The sequence below is a fragment of the Haemaphysalis longicornis genome, unplaced genomic scaffold, assembly GCF_048455015.1.
Source record: "Haemaphysalis longicornis isolate Haplotype H1 unplaced genomic scaffold, Haemaphysalis longicornis Haplotype H1 scaffold_5, whole genome shotgun sequence".
NCBI classification, from domain to species: Eukaryota; Metazoa; Arthropoda; class Arachnida; order Ixodida; family Ixodidae; genus Haemaphysalis; species Haemaphysalis longicornis.
This window is the reverse complement of record NW_027526385.1, coordinates 175,657,888-175,683,076: the sequence shown is the minus strand read 5'-3', so window position 1 is coordinate 175,683,076 and position 25,189 is coordinate 175,657,888. Positions and strand designations below refer to the sequence as shown.

Genomic DNA, 25,189 nt, shown 5'->3' with positions numbered 1-25,189 from the left:
CTCAATGCAGAACAGCAAGTAGCACCCTTTTGTTATGACGGCAAACAAGGTGTAAATGTTTTTGTAAATTCATTTCTTAAACTTTGTCTTTTATGGGAACAGAGAAATGGTTGGGCTTGTTGGTCATTTTAATTTGACTAAGGTGAACAGCGCAATAAATAGGGATAGCGGACAAGAGAGGGCACAGGACAGGCACTGGTCCTTTTTCCTCCCTTGCCTGCTGTCCCTTTTCTGCAATGTGCACCTTAGTCGAATTTCACCTTTTATTCGTCCTCTCTGAGACAATAAAAATACGGCCAGTAATGTGGCACGTTTTACACAACATTTCCCGTGAACATTTGCGTTGACACCATGTAATTTACCTTGCCGTTATTCCACAGTTTGATTTACGAATTGAATCGCAGCTACAACAGCCCTCACTGTATGTTTTGCTGTTCAGGGTCGGGGGACCAGTCATTTAATGTTTTTGTTAGAACTTACCTGCTGCTTTACTTCAACCTCAACGTTTTCCAAAAAGTCACGGTCGCTGGGATACTGGCTCGAGGCAAACATCATGTCTTGCCAGATGAGCAGTCCAAGCTCGTCCGCGGTGTCGTAGAAGTGGTCGCTCTCGTAGATCCCACCACCCCAGACGCGAAGCATGTTCATGTTCGCCTCCTGGAATGGTGTTCGCATTACATTTTTTCTAGCAGATTGATTAGTAAAGCAAGCTCCACGAAACATTAAAGTAATACAAGGAGTCCCATAACTACTGCAAATTGGAACCCTGGTGCAATTTTCTGTTGAGCACAATTTATTTAGAAGACACACAACAGGGCCACTTTCTTGGACGCTATCTTCGTACCTCCGGTACCGCTGCGTTGAAGAGTAGTACAAGACACTCGCGTTGAGCATAGTCACACTTACACCACGGAGCTGCGGGGTATTGTCAACGGGAAGCTTATTTCGAGGACGGGCAATCTACCGGTGTACTCTTCTAGTGTCACCGCCTGCACGCCGTCCAACTATGGTATTGCGCCAAAACAACCCGGCAGGCCAAAACAATTCAGGCGCCTGTGGCCGAAAGTAACACCCCCGGTATAATCCTTGCCTAACGCGTCAGCAAAAAATGGCCAAACAGCCACTCTCCCGCTTTTCTCTCTTACCCTTTCCCGCTCCGTAGCTTTCCTACGTGCTTTCATGTCCGCCAGCGAGCGCCCCTTCTCGGAAAGTATGCAAAATAGTTGAAAGTTTTTCTAGCGTTCCCCGGGCGGCACTCCCACGCCTTCGAGGCAAGTTGACAGACACACGCTGTAGAAGTGGGTGCAGCAGTGCAGTGTTCGCGACTCACGAGCAGTGACGTAAGGCGAGACGTCCGCCGGCGCGCGCCACATACCGGATGAGTGCCTGTACAAAGCGTCCCAACCGCTCCCATTTGAAAGTGGGCGATGCGTTAGGCAATGTTTGTACAGGCGGCGTTGCTCAAACATGATAACGGATGCTCGAAGCACGATAACGCTGGAAGAGTGGGTATACTCGGTGACAACTTAAGAACGGCACCGGAAGTTGCCGCTGTGCCTTATCACCGTAGCCAGATGTTTCTCCGCGCGACGCAAGTAGGGTGTTACTGGGAATATTTTGAACATGGCGTGAGCCGTTCTCGTGATTTTTTGGACACAAAATGCTTATAAACGACTCCACTGATGGCAAACAAACTGCGTGAGACAAGGCATACGATATCACGCATTCATAGCAAACCCCTTTCAAAACGCGCGCGCACTGATGTCACGGGTCCGGCGCTTTGGCGGAGAGATACACTACATGAGGTGGTGCCGTTCTTGAGTTCTAACCGAGTGGCGTTGGCTACTAATGGAAACGGGCCTTAGAGAGTCCAGCTTCGCAATGTTTTCACTACTTTGAGCGCTGTAGTAACTGGCTTGAGGTGGCGGCCCCAAGTTACCTGTTGCGATCTGAGACAAATAGGATCGTTATTTTGGTTTCCCGCAGTCTTTGTGCGGAGAGTGCCGCTTGTCTAAGTGCATTCGCGCCATCGTCTTTGCGGCATGGCCATCTGGTGGGGATAATATTGTTGCATCTTGCGTCGCTTTCCTGCGCTTCAATCAGCACGGACCTCTGTGTTTTCTGCAATGATGAATAGACATACTACTCTAAGAATTCTAAGCGTTTTTTGCCCTCCAAAGATGCCCGTAGCCAAAGGGCCGTATTCTGAGTTCCTCCTCCACTCCATTTGCTCCCTCCACTTGACTGAGGGGAGGATTCCACAATGCTTATGCATAGAGAAATTGATTTCAAAGATCACATCCACTGGAGGCTCAAGTAGAGGGAAGATTCAGAATACCAGGGAAAGTCTCCTCTTGTAGGGTTTGGCAACCTAGTCTATTTGACGCATTGGCTTCCGCCGTCAAAGGAAATCCGGAAGAGCACTTGTGTTGCGCAGCCTCTGACCTCAGCATGAAAGTTCAAAATAAGACCGTGGGCCCAGCTTTTCCGGAAACCAATATGAAAGGTTCATATGTCACTGTTGCCAGTAATGAGCGTTAGGCGTGCACCTAGTGTTTGGTAGTTTCTTTTGAACACTTGTCGCATCGCATTCAACCGCGGCAGTCTTTCGAGAAGTGACCATTATTCTGAAATCAGAAGCATCTTCGTTCATTGGTGAGCGGCTGCTTCTTGCTCGGAATAGTCCACTCAATTTAGACGTAGACCAATGGCCGAACAAGCACTGTTGACACTTGATGGCCCAATTTTGTATAGCGGACCTGGTGTTTGTAGTACAAGGTCATTGCTGCGTAGGTGGTTCTTCCCGTGTTGGAGTACGTGTGGTTCCGACTCCGGTATGTGGCTCTGCGGCTTCTCGGCACTGGAGTTAATGGTCGAAAAACTGAGGAGGCTGCTGGAGTTCGTGTTGGAGCTGTGTTGTCTGGTTCTTCGGTTCACCTACAAGTTCGCGTGATGTTGATGTTGTTGAAGGCTGGGTGGGTTGGAGTGTTCGCGAAGCTTCAACACCATGTGAAGGGTAATGATCTACATAGAATCTCCTGTAGCAAAAAGCAGTGGTGCTAAGTAATGAGGAGTGACAAGTGGAGTTGCCTTCAATCTTCGTACGTGTACTCGGACCTGTTCGTATAGCTGTAGAGTTTTGTGTACGCTTGAAGACGATGGTACCAGTTTTAAGCATAGAAAGCTTAAAAGGTGATCTTGAGTGGTGAATCTCGTCACCGAAGGAGCGTTTTATAACATAAATTACGTCCTTGCAGCACTCCTCACTATACTGATGTCCAGATGCTGCCAACGTTGCAGCTCCAGTGACGAGGGTGTCCACATAACTAAATTTGTCAGTAGCGCTCAGGCCATGGTCCGAGCCGACAAAAGCTGCATGCAAAAGCGCTTGAGGTTTACACGAAACTTAATTAGCTTGACCGTAGTAGACTCGCTGCTCATCGGCCATTCCCGACCTTGTCTCCCTGTGTTGTAGCTTCCGAGGTTCCACGTCCAGCAGGTCGTCTGGCGCCTCATCAGAGATGAGGTCGTCAAGTTCTTTATCTGCTCGTGAAGCGCCTCGACCGGTTCAAGCAGTACGCTTACCTTGGACGCCAAATGTCCTGGTTGCCCTCGCAATGTCCTTCCCTGTTCGTGTAATAATCCGTCCAGTTTTCAGCGGAAGGTCTGGCGGCATTGAAGTGCCTGTCGCATGGCGGTAAGCTGGCGGCCGGGGATACTGGAGCCAGGATCGTAAGCGGCACGTCTGTTCCCGTGGCTTCCGTGGCTCCGTGTGTTGATGACGTTGGCCTTCTCTTGAGATCCCGAATTTCATCCTTACGTTAGGAACCTCGATGTCCTCCGGCTGCCAAGCCGTCGCAGAAGAGCGGAGAAGACACGACCGGTGGTATGAGGGCTTTAATTGAACTAGTGCGGGCGCGGCACAAGCCTTTCCCACTGCTTGGTGGGTGCTCATGACGCCGATGTTGCTGTCGCGTCCTCTGCTATACGCGAACAGGAAGACGTTCCATCATACATTATATTGACCCTGTCTGACCTAAAACAGAGGTTACATCACAATTTATTTTTATTCGCATACTTTTATGTTTCAAATGAATAGAGTTATCATCGCGTGCTGTGTAAATATTAAAAGAGACAGTACAAACGACTACTAATATACTTTTCCTTAAGCGCAAAGCCTGCCGTATACAACATGCGGAATATCTATATATCTCTCCTTGCGGAAACGTTTGTGGCAATGTTGCTGAGACAGGTAATAAAGAAATAAATTTCTGCGAATGTCTTTTGAAACCTATTACAAATTTCTGCGTAACAACTCGTAAACTGTGAATATATACCTAGTACAAACACCCTTTCAAATTTCCAGAAGACCTCTAAAACCAAAAAGTTAGCAGTAGGCGGGCGTAGTTGAGCATTTATAATTAGTGCGATAGTTTTTTGAAACATATTGGAAATACCTGCGTAACATTTCGTACACTCTAAGTAGAAACGTATTTCAAACACACTCCCAGATTTCCAAAAGATTCCTTAAAGCACGGAAACTTAGACGTAGACGTAGTTCGGAATTTCTCTCAACACTACATATCTCTTGAGTGTAACAAGGGCTAACGCTTGACTAGCCGTACCTTGGCCGACAGAAGCAAGTCTGTGACGTATTCTGGAGTGGCTCTTTCAGGAAGGACATCTGCGGGAACCCAGTTGGCTCCCTTTGCATATATGGGGACGCCGTTCACCTTGAAGTAAAACTCTTTTGCATCCATGTGACCTTCTGTGAAGCAAAGCAGAACCGGCGCTCGTGAAGGGTATGCACGTACTAACTGTCTTAATTAACAATCAGAAGGCATGTGCAGGTTGCGTACATAGGTTTTGTCTACGTATTGTCACCATAAACATGCACAGACTCAACACACGGCTTTGAGGTAGCGGCTTCAGAAACTAGCTCCTCACAGCGATCCCCAGCGCGAACAAGAAACACCCGAAAAGGAAGGTACAAAGAGAATAAGGCCTCCCCTTCATGTAAAATCGCCTTGTACACAAAGGTTTACTTAATGCACCCTATGCACATCGTTCCACAAGCCGCAGTTCTGCAGCTATCCCTGACAATGACTCCACGTTATCTTGATCAGCCATGTCTGCCAGATCGAGATAATTTCAAGAGTGTTACGCAAGAATTAAAGTGGATCGCCACACAATGGGGAAAGAAATATCCGAATCAGAAATTTTACAGATAGCCTGATTCTCAGCCAAGTGCTGTTTAGTAATGACTGATTCTCAGGCCTCAAATGTTAAAGTGACCTTGTATTGCAAGTAACAGGCAAACACGTATTCACAGCAGATAAGTGCTGAGCAAGTTATCTCTCACTCTATTCTCTAGGTGGGCGAGTCCCACGTGATTAGGCAGTACGGGCGAATAAAATTTTCGGAGAGGCAACCATGGCGACTGCATGACTGGTCATGTGAAACAATCTCTGTTATTCACTCTGGCGTAGAAATCGATCAAGAATTTTAGTTTTTTTCTGCCGATGTACGGACATGCCAGGTACATTGATGAATAGCTGGATGCATAGAACAGATTTTTTTATACGTATGCAAAAGTGCGCTCATAGACAAAATTGTGTTGAAGTGAAAGCAGGCCAACACCACAATAATCAACAACACGCGAAAACACCGCAGGAGCTGTGTACGTTCTCTGTACTGGCTGGGATATATTCGTTTGAATTTTTAACGAAACTGCACTGGTGTACACATTTACACATTTTTGTAGCGCCAAACAACTTTTTTAGTAGTAACAGAACCCTGATGACGGTACGCACTACCATGTCATCCACGCTAACTTTTTTCTTACAAGTTTACCAACAATTGAAGAGAGGTTGCGACCACTCACCGACTGGGTCTTCGTTCAGTTCGACAAACCTGAAAGCAATTCTGATAGTCTTCTCCACAACTTCCGCCCCCACTGTGACCCTTATGGTCAAGTTGTAGAGTTTCTGTTTGCCGTATCCTGACGGCCACCAAGGTTCTACCGATGCCTGTAAATAAAAATAAAGTTCCGAAGATTTATTTATTCTGCTCGTTATGTTGCAAGCGCGCAGGGTGTGAGGTAGAGAAAATTACCCGCGGCTCCTAGTAAACGATCACGGCGGGGAGGGGGCGGGGCGAATTTAAATGTCATTGCTCGGTTTCCGGGACCGCTCCCGAGGGATTGGCCGAGGAAGCTCTTCGTGGTGGGGAGTGGGGGAGAGGGCGCCTGGAGCAGCCCCAGTATCTGCATGCATTTTCTTTGCCGTTGCAGGCAGTGACGTTTTCGCCAAGGAGGCTAAAACCTTAAACGTATGTCATTATTTCTCAGATTTCCCAACGCAATTGCCGCAGCCCACTCTGTGAAAACTCTCCAAGTACGCCAAGCACAAACTTTCCAAAACATGTCACACGCCAGTTCAATTCAACAAAAGCATTCAGGGATAAAAGCGTCACCTTACCTTAATTCCTATCTCTGCGAGGGAGCCGACATTTTTTTCAGCTAGCAATCCACAGTACGTTTAATGATTATGATGAACACTAAATTCATACAACACAAAACAAGCATTGGATGTATTTTTGTTTTATGCCTGATGAAATTCAATCTACAGAATAAAGATATTTCCCCGCCGTTTGCTGACCTTAGAAGCTCTACACAAGGTCGAATGGCTGAGTAAGAATGCTCATTCTCCGCATTCAAGGTCTAACGGTGGACGAAGCTTAGGAAAGTATTAGAAAACGTGAATGAACAAGGCACGGCGACAAGATAGCAAAATTAAATAGAACCATCTGATGCTGCCTATAATGTGTTATGGAGTACTATTTCTACCTTAATGTACAGCCCGACGAAATTCATCTCCTACTTCCAATTTCACTTGTACAGGCAGACGGACGCACTTCGTGTGGAAGCTTCCAAACAGTCAGAACCCCGTCTGACTGCTGGCGTGCCTTGTTCTAAACCACCAGTGTAACTCTCTCTCTTGCTGGTAGGGTGCAACGTTAGCAGTGTGGCAACGCACTGTGCGCTATCCCTCTCTGCCTCGGTTCGAATTTCACTCGAACTACATTGTGTTTTTTTATTATTAGTTAGGGCGGAAGCCTATTTAAAACGTTAGAATAGACAACGATGACGACGGTCCTTGTTCGCGTTTGGTGACACGCGCAAGACTTTCTGCCTAACAACTCATTCAAGTTATTCCTGCCGGATCAAGCTCCTATACCTAATACATAAAGAAGCACCGAAGTCTTTACGCCCAGGCTCCTACGCATGAGTGTGGTTAGAATACCCTGTCGCAAATCAGGTTACACTAGAACTATTCTGACACAGATTTTACGGAGTTGGCGTGCTAAACCACAGCATAATCTTGACAGGTTAGAACCCAATATGGGTAATGAATATCTATCAGTCACGCTTTTATTAGAAATAGCAAGAAACCTTCAAGACACTCCACCCTCAGCATACAGCCACCATAAAAGAGACATACCTTTTTATTGTAAAGCAGTACGCGTCTAAACCCCTAGTTTTCCTTCCGGTGAAGCCGATTTACCTGGTGCCGCTGCTGCGCACCTGCAAGCCACCGCCGACACCAGTTTCCCAACTGTTCTTCCCCTCGCAACCACCGATGCTTCGTCACAATCTGAGCAATCGCCTGATAACGGCGAGAGCGCCCTTAACAAGCGTTATCAGAGCAACTCGCCCGCTCTGAACGCCGACGTGAAACCATAATTCTTTTTCAGCGTGAAAGGCTTTCCCCACAACATTTTCACACGTGTATTTCACACCTAAGCACGCGCACATCGCCGGTGGTCGCTTTTTGCGTTGGCTGGTTGGGCCTGGAAGCATAGGGGCTTGGAGGCACAGTTAGTCTTCATGCCGCTAGCGATGACACGCGGGCTGTGATGGTGGAAAATTTAAACGTGGAAATATAGGGGCTTAATGCGACCTGTCAGCTGTCCTCAATGGTCGAGCGGTTTGGTTTTGGGGTTCGTGTGTTACGCAGACAGTGAGATGCCTATGACGCAAGTCGGAAACGGACAGCCACATGTTTGTCCACTAGCCAGAATAAACCTCGTGTCCTTCAAGGTTTTAACTCCCTATGGACAGACGCGTGTCGTTTGGTCGAAAGAAGAACAGCGGGAATCGAAAGTCCGTCTGCTGGTACAGACGCGCCAATGGGTGCGAAAACAACTTAAAGCCGCTGTCCCCCGCCGTTTCCACCACAAATTCCAGCTCGCCGAAAAGCTGGGAATCCCTCCCGTATGAACAGCAACGTCGACGTGATCGAATGTTTCTTGTTCAGCTTGAAGGGCTTTCAGAGGGACATATTTTGGCGACGCCATCCACTGATCAGCAGGCGCACATAACTGGTTGCTGGTTTATCAGGCACGAGTTGGAAGTGGAGGGAAGGGGGAGGGACGTGCACGCGCAAATATAGGTTTCATGCCCTCACTGACCCCATGTCCGTTGTGCTGGTGCGAGGCTTAAACATGTACGTCCACTGGCCCAATGCGAACTTTGCGGTGTCTTCAGTGGTCGAGCGGATTTGGTTGGTGTGTCACCCAGCTAGTAAGATATTTACGATGCGGGAGGGAAACAGACAGCTCCATGTTTGTCCGCTAGAATGAACCTTGAGTTATTCTAAGTTTCATTAGGCTAAGGGATAATTGCTGCATTGCAAATTACAAACAAACCTGTTATGTTTCGCTCATTTCGTGTACGGCGTCTAGATTCGCAGGTCATCTTTCTTCGCAGAGGGAACGGCACTAATTTTTTGTTGTAAAGATAAAGCCGTTCTCTTTTGAAGTTACCCTGCTGCAATTAAAGTTGGGGTGGCTTTTTTTGGTAGGAAGAACGGCCGAGCTATGAACAAGCCACTAAGCAACTCAGGCTGTACAATCAGATCTCGTGCGAGCTATGCGAACATTGCAAAATTTAATTGCGTTGTGCGAACCCTCCCGGTTAGGTTAATGTGAGTTTTGAAAAAAAAAATAGGCTGAAAGTAAGAGGTAGGAGAAGGAGAAAGGAGGGGCAGTTGCCTCTGCAGAGAGTACCTTGAGTGCAAAAATGTATGGTGAGTAGCGCCACCAGTGCCTTCGGCCCGTCAGCGGTGCGCACACTTGTACGCATTTGGTGTGTGCGATACCATGGACTCGAGGGCATGTTCGTATCACCCGCCTCGTCCCGGCTATTCGTGGCCTAGCTGTGTCAGGGGAAAAGGGCATCCTGGTTGGCGGACGTAACGTCAGGGGTTTTTTGGACCTTAATGGCTTTTTAGCGGCGGCAACACTCAACTTTAGACCCGCTTCTCGTAGGCGGTGCCCACTGTTGGAAATGCCCGAGGGCATCAGCCTGTCGCCTTTTTCTGCCCTCTCCTCAGCTCTGTAGATTCTTATCGCCTTTCCTAACCCTCTCCTTTCACCTCCTTTCTTTGTAATTCTATTCTGTTGCAGGGGCAAGGGTTAACCATGTGCAAAGACATTAGTCTTGATTCCGAGCATAACGTTATCGTGATAAAACACTGCTTGCGTTTGCTACAAAGTCACGCTCCCTTGCTGGGCCAGCCTTTCCACAGAACACACACTGGTTGTATATCTTTGAATCCCTTTTTCACAAATCGCTCTCTGAAAGGAGGGTGCAGTGAGGCAACCTTGGACTTTTCAAAGGCCGAAACCTGGAGTTATTCCCGCGATTCCATTTGGTCGAATCTGAAAATGAGAGCCCTTCACTAGGAGAAAGGGCCCCTTTCCTTTCACCAAATGTCTGTCGAGTTTTTTCGGGGTCGGCTACAAAGCGAGAAAGATGACAAGTTGCGAACGGCTGATCGAAGTGAAGAAAAAGAGAAGTGCAGTCAGTTTAAAAATGTTCACAAAACAGATGACGTTCCTCTCAGCATAAGCCCTCACCGCTCCATGAACACCGTTCGCGGAGTGAACCGTGGGGTAGAATCCCTTGACTTATCTGCAAACGGGATCCTTGAAGGACTTCCCTTACGCTATGCTGTGAAAGTAAAGAGAATAATAATCCGGTAGGAGAACAAAAAGATTCTTAAAAAGCATATCATCCTCAGCTTTGGAACGACAGTTCTACGAGAAAGTGAAGAAGCTGGGTACATAAAAATAGGAGTCAGACCTTACATCCCAAACCGGCGTCGTCCAGTGATGTTCAAGATTCCGCAAATGTCAGTACGCCTCGGAGACGTGATTCGCACCTCCCCACTGTATAAACTGCAGAAGGTGACAATGCTGCATACTACTGTTCGTGGCAACAGTGGAAAAAAAGCAAGAAATTAATGCACTGAGGGTAAAAAAATGTCCACTACCCGAGGAACGAAGGTGTCTTGCTATAACGCAGAAGATAGCTTACGCAGACGTGGCGCATCATGCAGCGTCGCAATTGGCGCCATTGGACACATCAGGCACCTCGTTGAGCGGGCCTGAGGAGACATATTCTGCTGCCTAGGTGCAAACAATGCCAGGTGCTGCTCCTACAACTAAACATGCCAACAAAACGGCCAATTTGTCAGTTGCAGCTTCCCGGTCTGCATAGCTGACTAACGTTACTGTCCCCATAGAAGCCTTGGGAAAAGGATGTGCAGACAAGTAAGGCATCCTTGGAGTCAAGCGCGCTGAAGGATCGGCGCAAACCACCGCAGGCTACGAGGTCACAGTAACATATCCAGAACCCGTTAAGGTGTCTCCTCCAGCAAAAGGCTCTGGAAGATTTTAAGGGTAAGCACGTAATTTGTTTTCCAAAATACATCACATACACACTGGACAGGCAAAACACTAGCCAACCATCAGGCAGGTGGTGTCGCGATTATTCTGCCAAGGTCAGCCACAGCTTCGGATGCGAAACTCCCTACTGAACTGGAGGCTGTAGCAGCAGTGAGTGTGGTTTGGCTACACAGTCTAGTACAATATGGTGAATCAATTTTCCCCTGACATACAAGAGGAAAACTCAGTTTGAAACCTTATAAACCAGCTCCAATAACCATACGCTTATAGCAGGCGACTACAACACCCAGCATCGTCTATGGGTTTGCAAGAAATATGATTCCACGCCGCGAATAAGGGAACAATTTTTTCTTTCCTTCAGAACATGCACATTGAACTAAAAGAAGCCAACATATTATAGTCCCAGCCACAAACCGTAGTCATCAGTTTCTCAGGTATTCATCATCCTTTGCTCAGCTCTTGTTTCGTCGCTATATGGTTGGCAAGTACGGCATGACCCGTGAGGAAGTTACTACTCAGTCATAATTGAGAAAAAAGGTCATATTGTGGGATTCAGAACAGTGTATCACGTAGGAAGGTAGCGTCTGCCAACTGAAAAGAGTATCGTCAAGTTACATATATCTTCAACGTGATAATCTGGATTTTATCGACATCGATAGCGGTTTATCCTTCATTAAAAGTCACATGCTTGAACCAGTTACTCATTTTATTCGTCCTAGGAGCGGCCATACAAAGGGAAAACCTTTATGGAATCAAGACTGTGAAATACTAGAAAGAAGCAGAATGCGGCATGAAGCCTTTTTCGTAGGTCAGCGACATCCTAAAATGACATCAACTTCAGAAGCGCCGAATCACAATGAAAAGGCATAAGGAGGCTGGCAAAAGGTGAGAGCAGGGGGAGTTTAGGGTCCCAGAGGGCATCAGCTGTTACATTGACCAAAGAAGTGTGGAACAGAATATACAACCTGCAAAAGAAGCAAACCATCATTCGACCTGTAGTTGAAAATGCCGGTGAGACTGCAAAAACAGGCAGAGACCCTGGGCTCCTACTTTGATTCTGTATCATGCGCAGCTCACTATTCTTGTAAGTTTCTGAAGATCACGCACGAGGAAGAAAAGCTACAAACTCAAGGGATATAAACTTCAAAATAACTATGCAACACTTGTTTTAGTGTTGCTGACCTCAAAGCTTGCCTGAACCCTCTAAGTAAGACAGCGCCTGTGCTAGCTAATGTTCATTGTGAATCGACTACGAGCTTGCATTTTGAAACGCAAATGTCGTTATTATTCGTCCTCAATAGAGTGGAGAACCACGGATACATTCCCCCAAAACTGAAAAAGGCTACTGTTGTTCCAATTTTGATAGAAAGAAAAGACGCAGGTGTTGCCTCAAGCTATCGACCTATGCACTGACATCGTATCTCAGCAAAGTTTTTGAAAAGATGATAAACCCTTGGGTAATTTTATTTCACTCGTTTTCAAACGCTTCGCGCTAGAACGCTTCGTGCTTCAAATACACGAGACTTTTACAGCAAACCTGCGTACCCTATACCCCAAGCTGCTTCATCTCCATCGGTAAAAATGCCAATTCGCGAAGGCCTAAGACGCGGAGCGCTTGTGTCAGGCTCATCAAGCATTCAGAATCTGCTCTGAATGCGTTTAAGAAAACCCCAAAACAAGCATGGAAACCGTACTATGGATGATAACGTGCTCTTAAACAATAAGACCCCCTGTGTTCCTGGTAATGTATATGTTTGCAGATTATCTTAAAGAGAACGCAGAATGTAGTCACACTAGGAGCACGCAATCGACAATTCCGCCGAGAGGACGAGCAACATTTCCTACTCTCCATTGTAGTGGTATACAACTGCTCTGCTGGACATCCCCTTTTGCATGGCGGGATGGCCACCATTTTTTAGTCAGTGTATGTTGATGATTGGCAGATTGGCTTGAAGTCCTGCAATCTCTTGTTTTCGTTACGCCAGATCGATATTCACAGAAGAACCTGTCACAATTGGCAGAAGAGAAATTATTCAAGTGAAACCCATCGAAAGTACCTGCGTTCTGGGGGCATTACACCGGAACCACAAGTCTACCTAAGATTTATCAACTACCTGTCAAGAAAGAACACAAATTATTGAATTGGCCTTTGCCACAAGGCTGTCCTTTATTCCGCACCTCAGGCATGTAAAACAGGTGTAATTGAAGGCTTTAATTGTATTGCAGGTATTCCCAAATACAAAATGGGGCACCGCCAAGATGTGTTTATTAGATGTGTACTGAAGGCTTGTCCTATCTGGCCTCAGCTAAGGATATATGGTGTACTGGTGAGCTTCTAACACAGCACTGATGATAATCAATTCTATTCCGTTCAAGGCCACAGGGGCTTTTCGCAAAAGTCCCGTAGCCAGCCTTTATGCAGACATGGTGTATAGATAAACAGAGTACCTTCCTTGGTGCTACTTGCACCCTGAAGGTTGCATCGCAGCTTGAACATCGCGGTAGCTCATTGACAAAAGATGCCTCAAGAATCGTGCTATTTTCATATAGACCTTGCTTAGTCCGGCCGTTCCCTATACTGCTTCAAAACTGCGCAACTCATTTACTGAAACCTATTGAATGATTCCACATGAAGGCTTTTCATGCTGAGATATTGCCGCGAACCATGGATTGGGTTTGTTTATTTACGTTTTGCTTTTACCGCCCGGCTGCGCCGGCCTGTGTTATCTGTGTGCCAACGGAAGCGCGTGTTCCATTCTTTCTTTCTACAAAACAAGAAACACAGGTCACTGACCAAGTGAAAAACAAATTCACGCTTCGGGAGTGCTACGGCTCCCTTGTTCACAATGAAAACGGCCACTGGAAGACGCCGAATTATATAGCCCCCAGTAATCTTTTAAGAGATGTGGCATTGTCAGTATTCATGCAGCCGTCCGTCCTGTTGATTGTGTGCGGAGTTGTCTGAATAATCAAGGACTCCAGATTCAGGCGTGCAGAAATGTTGCGTTTCGTCGTACGTATCTTGCAATGTTCCCAGTTTATCGCATGTTGAGTATTCGCCACGTGTTCCGCAATGGCGTTGGAGACCACGTTTTTCTTTCGCACGTCGTACTGGTGTTGCTTTATGCGTTTGAAAAAATTACCGGATTTGCCTATGTATACTGCTGAGCATTCGGCGCAAGCAATCCGAGAAACAACACCAGGAAATTTGCAACGCGGAAGCCTGTCTTTCACATTCTCCAGCTCATTGTGCAGCTTGCTTGTTGGTGCGCGCGCCAGTTGTAAATTGTGCTTTCGGAAAACGCGTGACAGGGCCTCACTGATCCCAGGTACATATGGCACCACGGCGCGTTTTGGCTTCTCTGTGTTCTGGCTAGTTACATTTTCCTCTTGTAGAGGGCGCTCCGGAACCATTCTTCTCTGCGTGTTTCTCACAAACGAAAGCGGGTAGCCGTTCGTCTTTAGGTCCTTTTCAATTGTTGCCAATTCCTTCTGGAGCACAACTTCATCGGAGCAGGTTCGTCTGGCCCGATTTGTTAATGCCATGACAACTGACCGCTTGTGACTGATAGGATGTGCTGACTTCAAGGGTGTGCTGACTTCTTTCTATGCCGCATGTGTTACCTCTTCTGACAGGGAGAGCATTCCGAACTAACGTGAACAGCCTAGAATAATCTTCTTTCTTCTGGATGTAAATCGACGGTTCGAGAAACACTCGCGCCTAAAGATAAACGCCTGCAGAGAAGACGCCGCGGCTTTAATTCGACTCTGACTCTCGAATACGCACGTCACTTTCTTGACTGCTGTTTCGCCGCCTGTGTATTCTTTGAGTTGTTAAGGGAGCACAAGTTCGCTCCAATAAACTTATTTTCTTTGAAGACACCTGCGTCGTGTTTGGCTTCGTGACATCTGGTGGAGGTGCGGGGTGCATGCACCCTAAGCCCTTGTCAAGCTGACAAGCAAGCCCCAGTCGTACCAGCCGCCAACAAGAAGGCCTGCCACCCGAACTGGTTCTACTGCCGGAGAAAGTGAAGAAGAAAGACGTCGCTACCAACACCATGGTCAACCAAGCCAATGCTCCCGTCGTTCTGCAGCAACGCCGGGAACCACCATCGTTCCGCGGATCCCCCGAAGAAGACCCTGAAGAGTGGTTGGAGAAACTGGAGCGTGTCCGCAGCTTTAACAGGTGGGATGACGAAAAAACTTTTCGCGATGTTTTCTTCTATTTTGAAGATACATCCCGAACATGGTTCGAGAACAATAAAAGCTCGCTGACCAACTGGACTCTCTTTAAAAGCGAGTTCCTTAAAACATTCGTCACCGTCGTGCAGTAAGAACGAGCCGCACTTTTGGTGGAAATGCGCTCGCAGCAATCCAACGAAGGGATCGTGAACTTCGTTGAGGAGATGAAGCAACTATTTCGCCGTGCGCATCCCGAAATGACTGAAGAAAATAAGCTCATGTTTCTAATGCGAGGAGTGAAACAGGAATTCTTTGCCTGCCTTGTCCGCAACCCCCCTAAAACGGTGGCTGAATTCACGTCTGAGGATGCCGCATTGGAGAAGACTCTCGAAATTCGAACGAGGCAGTACGACCACGCTGTCAACGCGCTGTTCTCGGAGACAGTCGGTGCCGCAACTGTAAGCTCCGATGCATTGCGGGAGACCATCTAAGCAGTGGTCAGGCAGGAGCTTCGGAAGCTTCTTCCAACGACGAAGCAACCTCAAATGGCGTCCCTGACTGATGTCATCCGAGAAGAGGTTCAACAGGCACTGGGGGCTTCTACGCCATCCGAAGCACCCCGTGAGCCCCAAGCGATGATCTACTCCGCAGCTCTTCGTCGACCCCGCCCTGCTCCAATCCATCGTCAAGAGGCCCCGCCATACCGCCGTCCAATGCCGCTCGCCCGACCCCCGGTAGTCCAATACAAGACGCCGAGGAAGACCGACGTGTGGCGAACGCCCGATAATCGCCCGCTGGGCTACCACTGCGGAGAGGCCGACCGCATCTACCATCGCTGCTCTTACAAGAGGTTCGGTCTGCGAGTATTCTCCGTCGACGCACCACGCCCCCGACCCGCCCAGCACCCTACTGAGATCGACGAATTCCTGACCAACACCAACCGAGGACCAGCCCGCTTCAACCATTCGCCGTCGCCCTACCCGTACCAGTCACCTAACCGCTATAGAACCGCTGACTTCTCACGTGAAAGGTCCCCCAGCCCACGCGGGGGAAACTGAACGCAGCAACTTCTGAAGGTGAAGTTGCACAACGGCGAAAAAACGAAAACCCTCCAACGACGCATGGCCGCACTGAACACCGTACTCGCAGCTCGAGGATCCGATCTAACCCGGACGTGACTCCCGAACATGACGACGACACGACACGACGCGTACCCGAAATGACAAAGCCTGCCGCTGAAAAGACGACGACAATGAGAAGACGATGACGATGCATAGTGCCCGACCGTCAACACGCACAAGCCGAGGTACAACGCCCCGACTTGTAACTCGAGGACAGCGGCGTCCGACGTCCTGTTTTACATCGACGGCTTTGACGTGGTCGCCCTCATAGACACGGGCGCCGACTACTCAGTCATGGGTGGACCATTGGCGTCTAAGATGAAGAAAGTAATGAGCATGTGGGACGGTCCGCACATTCGTACAGCAGGAGGCCACCTCGTGACGCCAAGTGGAACGTGCACATCGTGCGTCACCATAGACGGCACAACGTACCCAGCGCCGTTCGTCATTTTGCCAAACTGCTCCGGCGACGTAATCCTCGGAATGGACTTTTTGACGACGGAAAACGGCCCAATAATCGATCTGCAGTCCAAGTCGATAACATTTTCCTCCGATCACTCCCTGACGCCGGAACCGAACTCCGAACACCGTGCAGCTGTAAGGATCGCCGAAGATCACGTCACCCTGCCACCCCGTGCAAGCTTGATGATCGCCGTCTACTGTGAGGATGCGGCTCATTACATCGACGCTATCATAAAGAGTGACCAAAGGTTGCTTCTCAACCGCGGTGTCTCCGTCACAAGAGGCATTACGGGCTTTAAGCAATGCAAATCCAACGTTTTAGTCACCAATTTCACCGAGGAGTACCGGCATCTGAACAAGGGCGCTGCAATTGCGTCCTTTGAAGAAGCGGAAGAAGCAAGTCAAGTCAAGTGATCATGGTCGCCAACTTTGAATGCGCATTCGCAGATGCTTCCAAGCTGCCGCATCCTTTCGACGTGAACCCGGCGCTGCCGAAAGAACATCGGACAGATTATTGGATTTGCTGCGTCGCTACAGCGAGTGTTTTGATTGCAGAGCATTTCTTAGCCTCGCCTCTTCCTGCGTCGGATGGCGTCCACAGCTCCGCGTCCACAGCAGGTGCGCCTCTCCTGCTTCCCTCCTCTCTCTCAACAGCAGCTGGCCCGCGCATGCGTCATAGTCAGCCCGTTCGCTCCGTCGCGGTCTCGGCGTAACAGGTGCGTGATAGCAGCGCGGTGGGGCGTGGAAGGGCGCGCGCTGCTTGCTCATGCGCGCTCTCCCCCCCCCCCCCCCCATACTGCTCTCCCTCTACTGCGTGCACTGCAAATATAAAGCCGCTAGCGGTCGCTCGTGCTTCAGTCACTGCGTTGCTCCTTCCTTCCTTGGTTGACGCTCGCTCCCACATTTACTCGTGTCTGCTACTCCAGCATCACGGAAGAAGCGGTGGAAGCAACACTGCCTTCAACCAGTGCTGAGGCCCCAATGCTCTGCATTTACTCGTGTTCCCCTCGCGGGAAGGCGCGGGAATTTGAAATGCAGAGCATTTCTTAGCCTCGCCTCTTCCTGCGTCGGACGGCGTCCACAGCTCTGCGTCCGCAGCAGGTGCGCCTCTCCTGCTTCCCTCCTCTCTCTCAACAGCAGCTGGCGCGCGCATGCGTCGTAGACAGCCCGTTCGCTCCGTCGCGGTCTCGGCGTAACAGGTGCGTGATAGCAGCGCGGTGGGGCATGCGCGCGGGGCTGCTTGCGCATGCGCGCTCTCCCCCCCCGTACTGCTCTCCCTCTACTCCGCGCGCTGCAAATATAAAGCGGCTAGCGGTCGCTCGTGCTTCAGTCACTGCGTTGCTCCTTCCTTCCTTGGTTGACGCTCGCTCCACCCTTACGCGACTTTACTCTCCTCTCTCTACCCCAAACCAACACCAACGCAACTACGACCCAACTACCTAGCCTAGCGCGACTTTACGCGGCGTTAACGACCCCCAATGCTCTGCATTTACTCGTGTTCCCCTCGCGGGAAGGCGCGGGAATTTTTTTCGTCAAGTTCAAAATTACATCAGACACCCCTAACGAAGCACCGAATGTATAACCGAAGATGGAGTCCGACCTACCCGACAGTCACCGTACCGCGTCTCTTCACACGAGCGGGAAGCCATCCGGACTCAAGTCGACGACATGAGCAGCGACGACATTATACAGCCATGGAAAAGCCCCTGGGCTGCACCGGTCGTACTCGTAAAAAAAAAACACGGCACATTAAGGTTTTGCGTTGACTACCGGCGACTGAACAAAGTCACAAAACTGGGCGTGTACCCTATGCCACAAATCGACGTCGCCCTCGACCACCTCTGCCACGCGAAGTACTTCTCATCGATGGATCTAAAGACAGGCAACTGACAAATGAAAGTGGACGAGAAAGGCAGGGAGAACACTGAAATAGTATCGCCAGACGGCTTATACGAGTTCAAGGTGATGCCTTTTGGGCTGTGCACGGCGCCAGCAACGTTGCAAAGAGTCATGGACACTATGCTAGCTGGCCTGAAGTGCACACTTGCCTCGTATACCTCGAAGACTTTGTGGTATTCGCCCGGACTTTCGATGAACACCTTGCGAGGTTGTAGTCTGTACTCGAGGCCGTTCGTACGTCGCGGTTAACAGTGAAGCCTGAAAAGTGTTCGTTTCGTGTATGAGGAGCCTACGTTCTTGGGCCACGTCTTCAACGCCGCGGGAGTCCTACCTGACCCGGCAAAAACTTCAGCCATTGCGAACTACCCAAGGCCGAAAAACAAGAAGGGCGTGCGAAGATTTCACGGACTGTGCGCATGCTACCTGCGCTTCGTCCCAAACTTCGAACGCATTGCAGAGCCACTCACACGGTTGACAAAAGATAGCACGCCCTTGAGCTGGAAAAATGACCAAGAAAAGGCATTCTGCGAGCTGCGAAAACGCCTGCAAAGCCCGCCCGTGCGCCCTAATTTCGACGAAAGCGCCGAAACAGAAATTCACACGGACGACAGTGATATATGTTTGGGTGCCGTCCTGGTCCAAAAGCAAAGCGGTTGCGAAAAGGTAATTGCCTATGCCAGCTGTGGTCTGTCGAAGGAGCAGAAAAACTATTATGCCTCCGAGAAAGAGTACCTGGCTATCGAATGTGCCATTTCAAAATTTCGCCCATACGTGTATCGTAGACCGTTCAAGGTTGTGACAGACCAACATGCGCTGTGTTGGATCACCAATTTGAAGGACCCGTCTGGCCGCCTTGGCCGATGGAGCTTGCGCCTGCAGGAATTCGACGTTACGATTGTCCATAAATCCGGCAGGAAACACTCCGACGCCGACTGTCTGTCCCGTGCCCCCATCGATCCACCACCTCAAGACTCCGATGCCGACAGCGCGTTCTTCGGAGTCGTGACGGAGAGCGATCTAGCCGCCCAACAGCGTACCGACCACAAGTTACGGGTCATAATCGATTACCTGGAAGGACGCAATGTTGCCGTGCCTTGGGCCTTCGAACGAAACTTACCAGCATTCAGCCTTAAAACTCCGTCCTCGTGAAGAAAAAGTTCAGCCGCAGAAGGAATCTGAAGCCGTCTTGCGAAATAAAGTCATTACAGATGTCTTCGAGCAAAAATTAGAAGTCAAGTGCGTGTCAATTGGTAGAATTCATAGACTGGGAAAACCTTCCGAAAAGCGGCCTAAAATTCTTTACCTTCAAGATTTTACTGAAAAGGAGGCAGTCTTGAGCAATGCTAAAAAATTTAAAGGAACGAGCATAAGCGGTCAAAATGACTACTGCGCAGAAACGCTGCGAAAAAGAAAACTGCTCTGGGACGATGCTAAGCAAAATAAGGACACGGGCAAAAAAGTATGGCTAGTACGTGATAAGATTAGCATTGATAAACAAGTTTAATATTGGGACGACACTTCTAACTCCCGCAAGGCTATGCCGAGGACGAACAACCTTACGTCAACAAGCTAGCGACTGCAAGAGCATGAACTTCGTCTGCCTGTAATTAATGCTAAGAGCATCGTTAATAAAATAGATAAATTGGAAACGCTTCTTTTGTCACATGTCCCTCAAATCTGTGTTATAACTGAAACTTGGCTTCATGATCGAATTAGTGACGACAAAGTCGTGATGATGATGATGATTTTATTAGTTTACACTTTGAAGCGGGGTGATGACATGTCATCTTACCAAAAAGGACTAATATAACCATGTTTTACACTCTTTGTTTAATACTAGCTCTGCTTAGGCCAGGCACTAAAGCTTATTATGCCCGAAATACCTTTTTTTTCCCTGTTACAGGTGGTAACTGTCCTAGGCAATATTTCCCTCTCCGCTTTTTGTCCACCAGCATTCTAATTTTCTTTTCGTCCCCTCGACAGCCTTGACGTGAACTTCCTCTCTGATACCCTTAAATCATAGGGCTTTTGGAAGCCCAATATTCCCTTCATGTAGATTTGGATGGACACCCTCACATTCTAACACTATGTGCCACATAGTTTCTGTTTCTTTTCCGCAGACCACACATACCCCATCATTTTGTGAATACTTCCCCACAAAACTCTTAGTTCGCTGGCAACCTGCTCTAGCCTCAAAAAGCAAAGCACTGCCCTGGAAATTATCGTACATATTTTTCTTTCTGATGTTCATCTCCTCAACCCTGTATATCTCTAACGACGTTTTAGCTTCCATTTTTTTCCTCCATTTATTCGTTTCAATCTGCCTTGCCTCTTTTGTGGTTACCTTGGCTGTTTTGTATTCTCCACTGTTCTTTCCATATTTCATCGTTAGCCTTCTAGTCTTTCTTAACCACTGCGTGTCCACGCTGTTCAAATATAGGTACCTATAAACCTTAGCTGCCCACCTTCGTTGATCCATTGCCGTCAACCTCATCTCAAAGCATATTTTACTCTTAGCTTCTCTAACTTCAAACGGCGCCCAGCTCATATCTCCCTGAACAGCTTCGTTAGTTGTTTTTCCATGCGCGCCTAAGGCCAACGTCCTACCGTTCTCTGGTTTACTTCAAGGCCTGATAGAACGTCTGATTTTAAGCAGAGTACAGCATTCGCAAACGTGAGACCCGGAACCATTACTCTTTTCCAAATTCCTCTTACTACTTCATATTTGTTATACCCCCACAGAGCTCTATGCTTCATTATAGCTGCGTTTCGCTTTCCCTTAACCTTAAGTTGCTCCTCGTGAGTTTTTAAGTAGTTATCCCCTTCGATTATCCACACTCCAAAATATTTGTATTCCTTCACTCAAGGTAATTCGCCTTGCTGGATAGAGACAACGTAAGTGGTAGCGTCATTGAAAATCATTATTCCTGATTTTTCTGCACTGAAATTTAACCCGAGGTCGCTGGCTTCCTGTCCGCTAATATTTATTAGCCGCTGCATATGGGTTTGGTTATCAGCTAAAAGAACAATGTCGTCTGCGTATAACATTCCCGGAATGTGCTGTTGTACCACTTCGCCTTGCAGCATATGGGTTAGGCTAAACCCTACTTGACTTTCTTCCAGTTTCTTTTTTAACCCTGCCATCTAATCCATGAACAGTATTGGGCTCAAAGGGCATCCCTGTGTCAGTCCCCGATGAATGTCGACCTGCTAGGTGCATTTCTGTCCTTCCCAAGTAAGGTGCACTCTATTGTCTTTATAGATTGCTATAGGGAACTATGCTAACTCGTCATCTAATCCCTGGATTTTCAGCATTCTCCATAACCGTTCTGTGTTTACGTTGTCATATGCTCCTTTAATGTCCAAGAACGTAATCTATAGTGGTCTATTCTGTGCTTTCGCAATTTCAATGCATTGCGTTATCACGAACAAATTGTCATCCAGTCGCCTGTCTTGTCCATAATCCATTCTGCAGTTGCTGTGCCGCCTGGCTACAGGCTTTACAGACGCGATAGGTGTTGCCGCGGTGGTGGCGTTGCGGTGATAAATAAAGATAATATTGAAGTTACGGTTCCTGACCAAGTCTGATCATGAAAGTCTGCTTTTAAGGGTGTCGGTGCAGGGAGACACGTTTTTCATCTGTGCTGTTTACCGACCTCCGAATAGTGATGACTTGTTTTTGAGAAGGCTATACGACCACCTGCTAAAATTCCGGGACAAACGCCTGATTATAACGAGAGATTTTAACTTACCATCGATTGATTGGAATAATATGCAGTATGGGTATTCTGTAGCGGCTTACGCTCTAGTTGATATAATGCTTACATTTATTCTTTGTCAGGTTGTAAGAGATTACACCCGCGGGAATGCAATTTTGGATCTCCAATTTCTTTCGGAAACATTCAGCTCGGGAACAGTGCAGGTTGAACCTGGGATTTCTGACCATAGCCTAATTTACTTCTGCTGGTCTAGATACACCAAGATGCAAACACAAAAAATTCCTGCAGCTACAGTAAAAGACTCTAATAGAGCCGATGACGCAGCTGTAATTGATTATTTAGAAGAGCATCTTGTTGTTACCACCAATAACGTTGAACGTTTGTGGCAGCAGTTTCATTCTGCAGTTAATTTCTGCATTAAACATTTCGATCCATCCAAAAGACTGCAAAAGCACCGTAAAAACCCCTGGATTAATCGCGATATAATACAGATCGAAAGAAAGAATAACCGCATGAGAAAGAAGAACAAACCGTTCACTTCACAATTTATGGCGCTAAAGCTTGTTCTGCAAAGTAAATTTAAGCAAGCGAGGAACAATTTTTTCAGCAACACTATTGCAGAATTCATTAAAAATGACCCTAGAAAGTTCTGGCGCTACCTCAGCCAGAGTAAGAAGGAGATTGAAAAAGTCAGGGTTGATGACACAATTCTGGATGACCCAACTTCTATTGCAGACATGTTTAATCAGTACCTTCAATCTGTTTTTTCAATACATGACGATTATAACCTGCCGAATGTTTCTCCTGTATCCGAAAACGAGTTTGATATAACTAGTGGGGGGGTTCTGGCCATGTTGTTGAAGCTAGGTATTATGAAGTCCACTGGCCCTGACGGACTGTCAAATTGTTTTTTAAGACGTTACGCTCAAAAAATCTCAATTTTTTTACCACATTTTTTAACTTCTCAATAACTTCTGGTGATGTTACAGCTTACTGGCGAATAGCCCGCGTGGCGCACGTCCATAAATCCGGTGACCGGCTACTTCCTAAACATTACCGTCATGTCTCTGTAACTAGTTCCTGTTGTAAGCTTTTGGAACACGTAGTCGTGACGTTTATTCAGGATTTCGTTACTAAAAACAATATTTTGTCCCCCCATCAGCACGGTTTTCGATGAGGCCTATCTACAACTACGCAGCTTATTTCGACGGTACACAAGATATCGAGGGTACTTGATCAGTCCGGTCAAGTTCACGTTCTGTTTTAGTCTTATCGAAAGCCTTCGATAGAGTGCCTCATTGAAAACTATTGTATAAATTAGAGTGTATAGGGTTACCTTTGTACATAATTCGGTGGATTGCCTCGTATTTAGCCGATAGACAGCAGTTTGTAGAAATTGATCATTATTCCTCTAGTGCACTTTGTGTTACGTCGTGCGTTCCACAGGGGAGTGTTTTAGGTCCGCTGCTGTTTCTTCTTTAAGTAAATGACTTGGTGGATGTAGTTTCTCATGATGTATCCATAAGTATGTATGCGGATGATTGTGCTGTTTTTAAAAAAATATCTTCCACAAATGATCATTTTCTGTTGCAAAAAACTCTCTTGGCAATTGATGATTGGTGTATGCGTTGGGCTATGGCGTTGAATTCAGAGAAAACTGTACTTTTACGGGTCACAAGAAAAAAATGTCCTAGTTCTTTTTCTTATATACTCCATCAACAGCCTGTATTAATTGTTTCCCAATATAAGTACCTAGGTGTGACTCTTACGAGGAAGCTTACTTGGTCAGAGTATATACTGGATATTTGTTCATCAGCCCTGCGCAAGCTATGGTTCCTTAAAAGAAAACTTAAAAATGCTCCAGTTAGTACTAAGATGTTAGCCTACAATACATGTGTTCGGTCAAAACTGGAGCATGCTGCTGAAGTATGGGATCCCCATTTTAAGAAGAATGATATGCAGCTAGAAAGAGTTCAACGAATGGCAATGAGATTTATGTTTGGTAAATGTAGAAGGCATGATTCGCCATCCTTGTTGATGGAAAAGTACAATGTATTGACTGTTGAGGCTCGCCGCAAAGTTAGTCGCCTTGGGTTTCTTCGTAACTGTCTTGTAGGGAAAACTAAATTATTACTTCCTAATTGTATAAAACCTTTAACTTCACGGACTAGACATAACCATGAATACTCATTATCGCCAATTTTCGCCAGAACTGACACGCACAAGTACACATTTTTCCCCCGGACGGTGTCTGAATGGAATTCTTTGCCACGAGAGGTTTTTGAATCTTCTGATTTTATAAAAGAGCTTGAGAACCACATTCTAAATTTTGATGGTTGAACGTTGTATAGTCTTCGTGTTGTCTTGATTGTTGTTACTAATCTTCCTTATATTTTATGTATACTGTGTAGCCCCTCATGCCAGGGACAAAATACTGGCCTGCAGTATCGTTAAACAAATAAATAAAAATAAAAACGAATTACCTTCGTGTCATCCCGGCAGATATTCGTGACGAAATTTTGGAAGTGCCACCACGACCCGTCTTCCGGACATCTCGGCACAGCTCGCACAATTGGAAAAATCAAGGCGAGGTACTACTGGCCCCGCCTTACATCCGACGTCACCCACTACGTCCGGAGCTGCCGTGACTGCCAGCGACGAAAAACGCCGCCGATGAGACCCGTCGGACTTCTGCAGCCGATCGCCGTTCCGTCGAGGCCTTTCAAGCAGATTGGAATGGACCTGTAGGCGGCCGATGCGGTGGTGCGGCCGAGCCCACGTTTATTGTGGTTGAGTTGGCTGTGCGATAGACACGACGAGGCGCGTAGAACGAGGGTGCCGTTCCAGAGGTGTGCCGGGTGCCGAGTGTGTTCCGTGCCAGCTGGTCAATCTGCTGATGATGATGGTGGCGCTGAAGAAGATGATAGCGGCGCTACAGGGCTCCCCCCCTAGCGCGTAGCGCGTTATGAGAAATGTGCGAAACCATGTACTATGTACAGGTATGTACAATTTGTCCGTAGTCAGGAAGAGAGTCCGTGGGCAGTCAGTGGTCTA

General features: G+C 47.6%; 1 protein-coding gene across 1 annotated transcript in view; it reads right to left on the bottom strand.

The window, feature by feature from the left end:
* The window catches only part of LOC144140010 (beta-mannosidase-like), a 119,488-nt gene that overhangs the window by 47,141 nt on the left and 47,158 nt on the right, over positions 1–25,189 (bottom strand). Inside the window, exons 8-10 of the mRNA XM_077672224.1 lie at positions 5,885–6,029; positions 4,626–4,768; positions 481–657 (exon numbers count right to left, since the gene is read on the bottom strand). Of these exons, the coding sequence (XP_077528350.1) occupies positions 481–657; positions 4,626–4,768; positions 5,885–6,029 (465 nt within the window). The remainder of the gene's footprint in view (positions 1–480; positions 658–4,625; positions 4,769–5,884; positions 6,030–25,189) is intronic.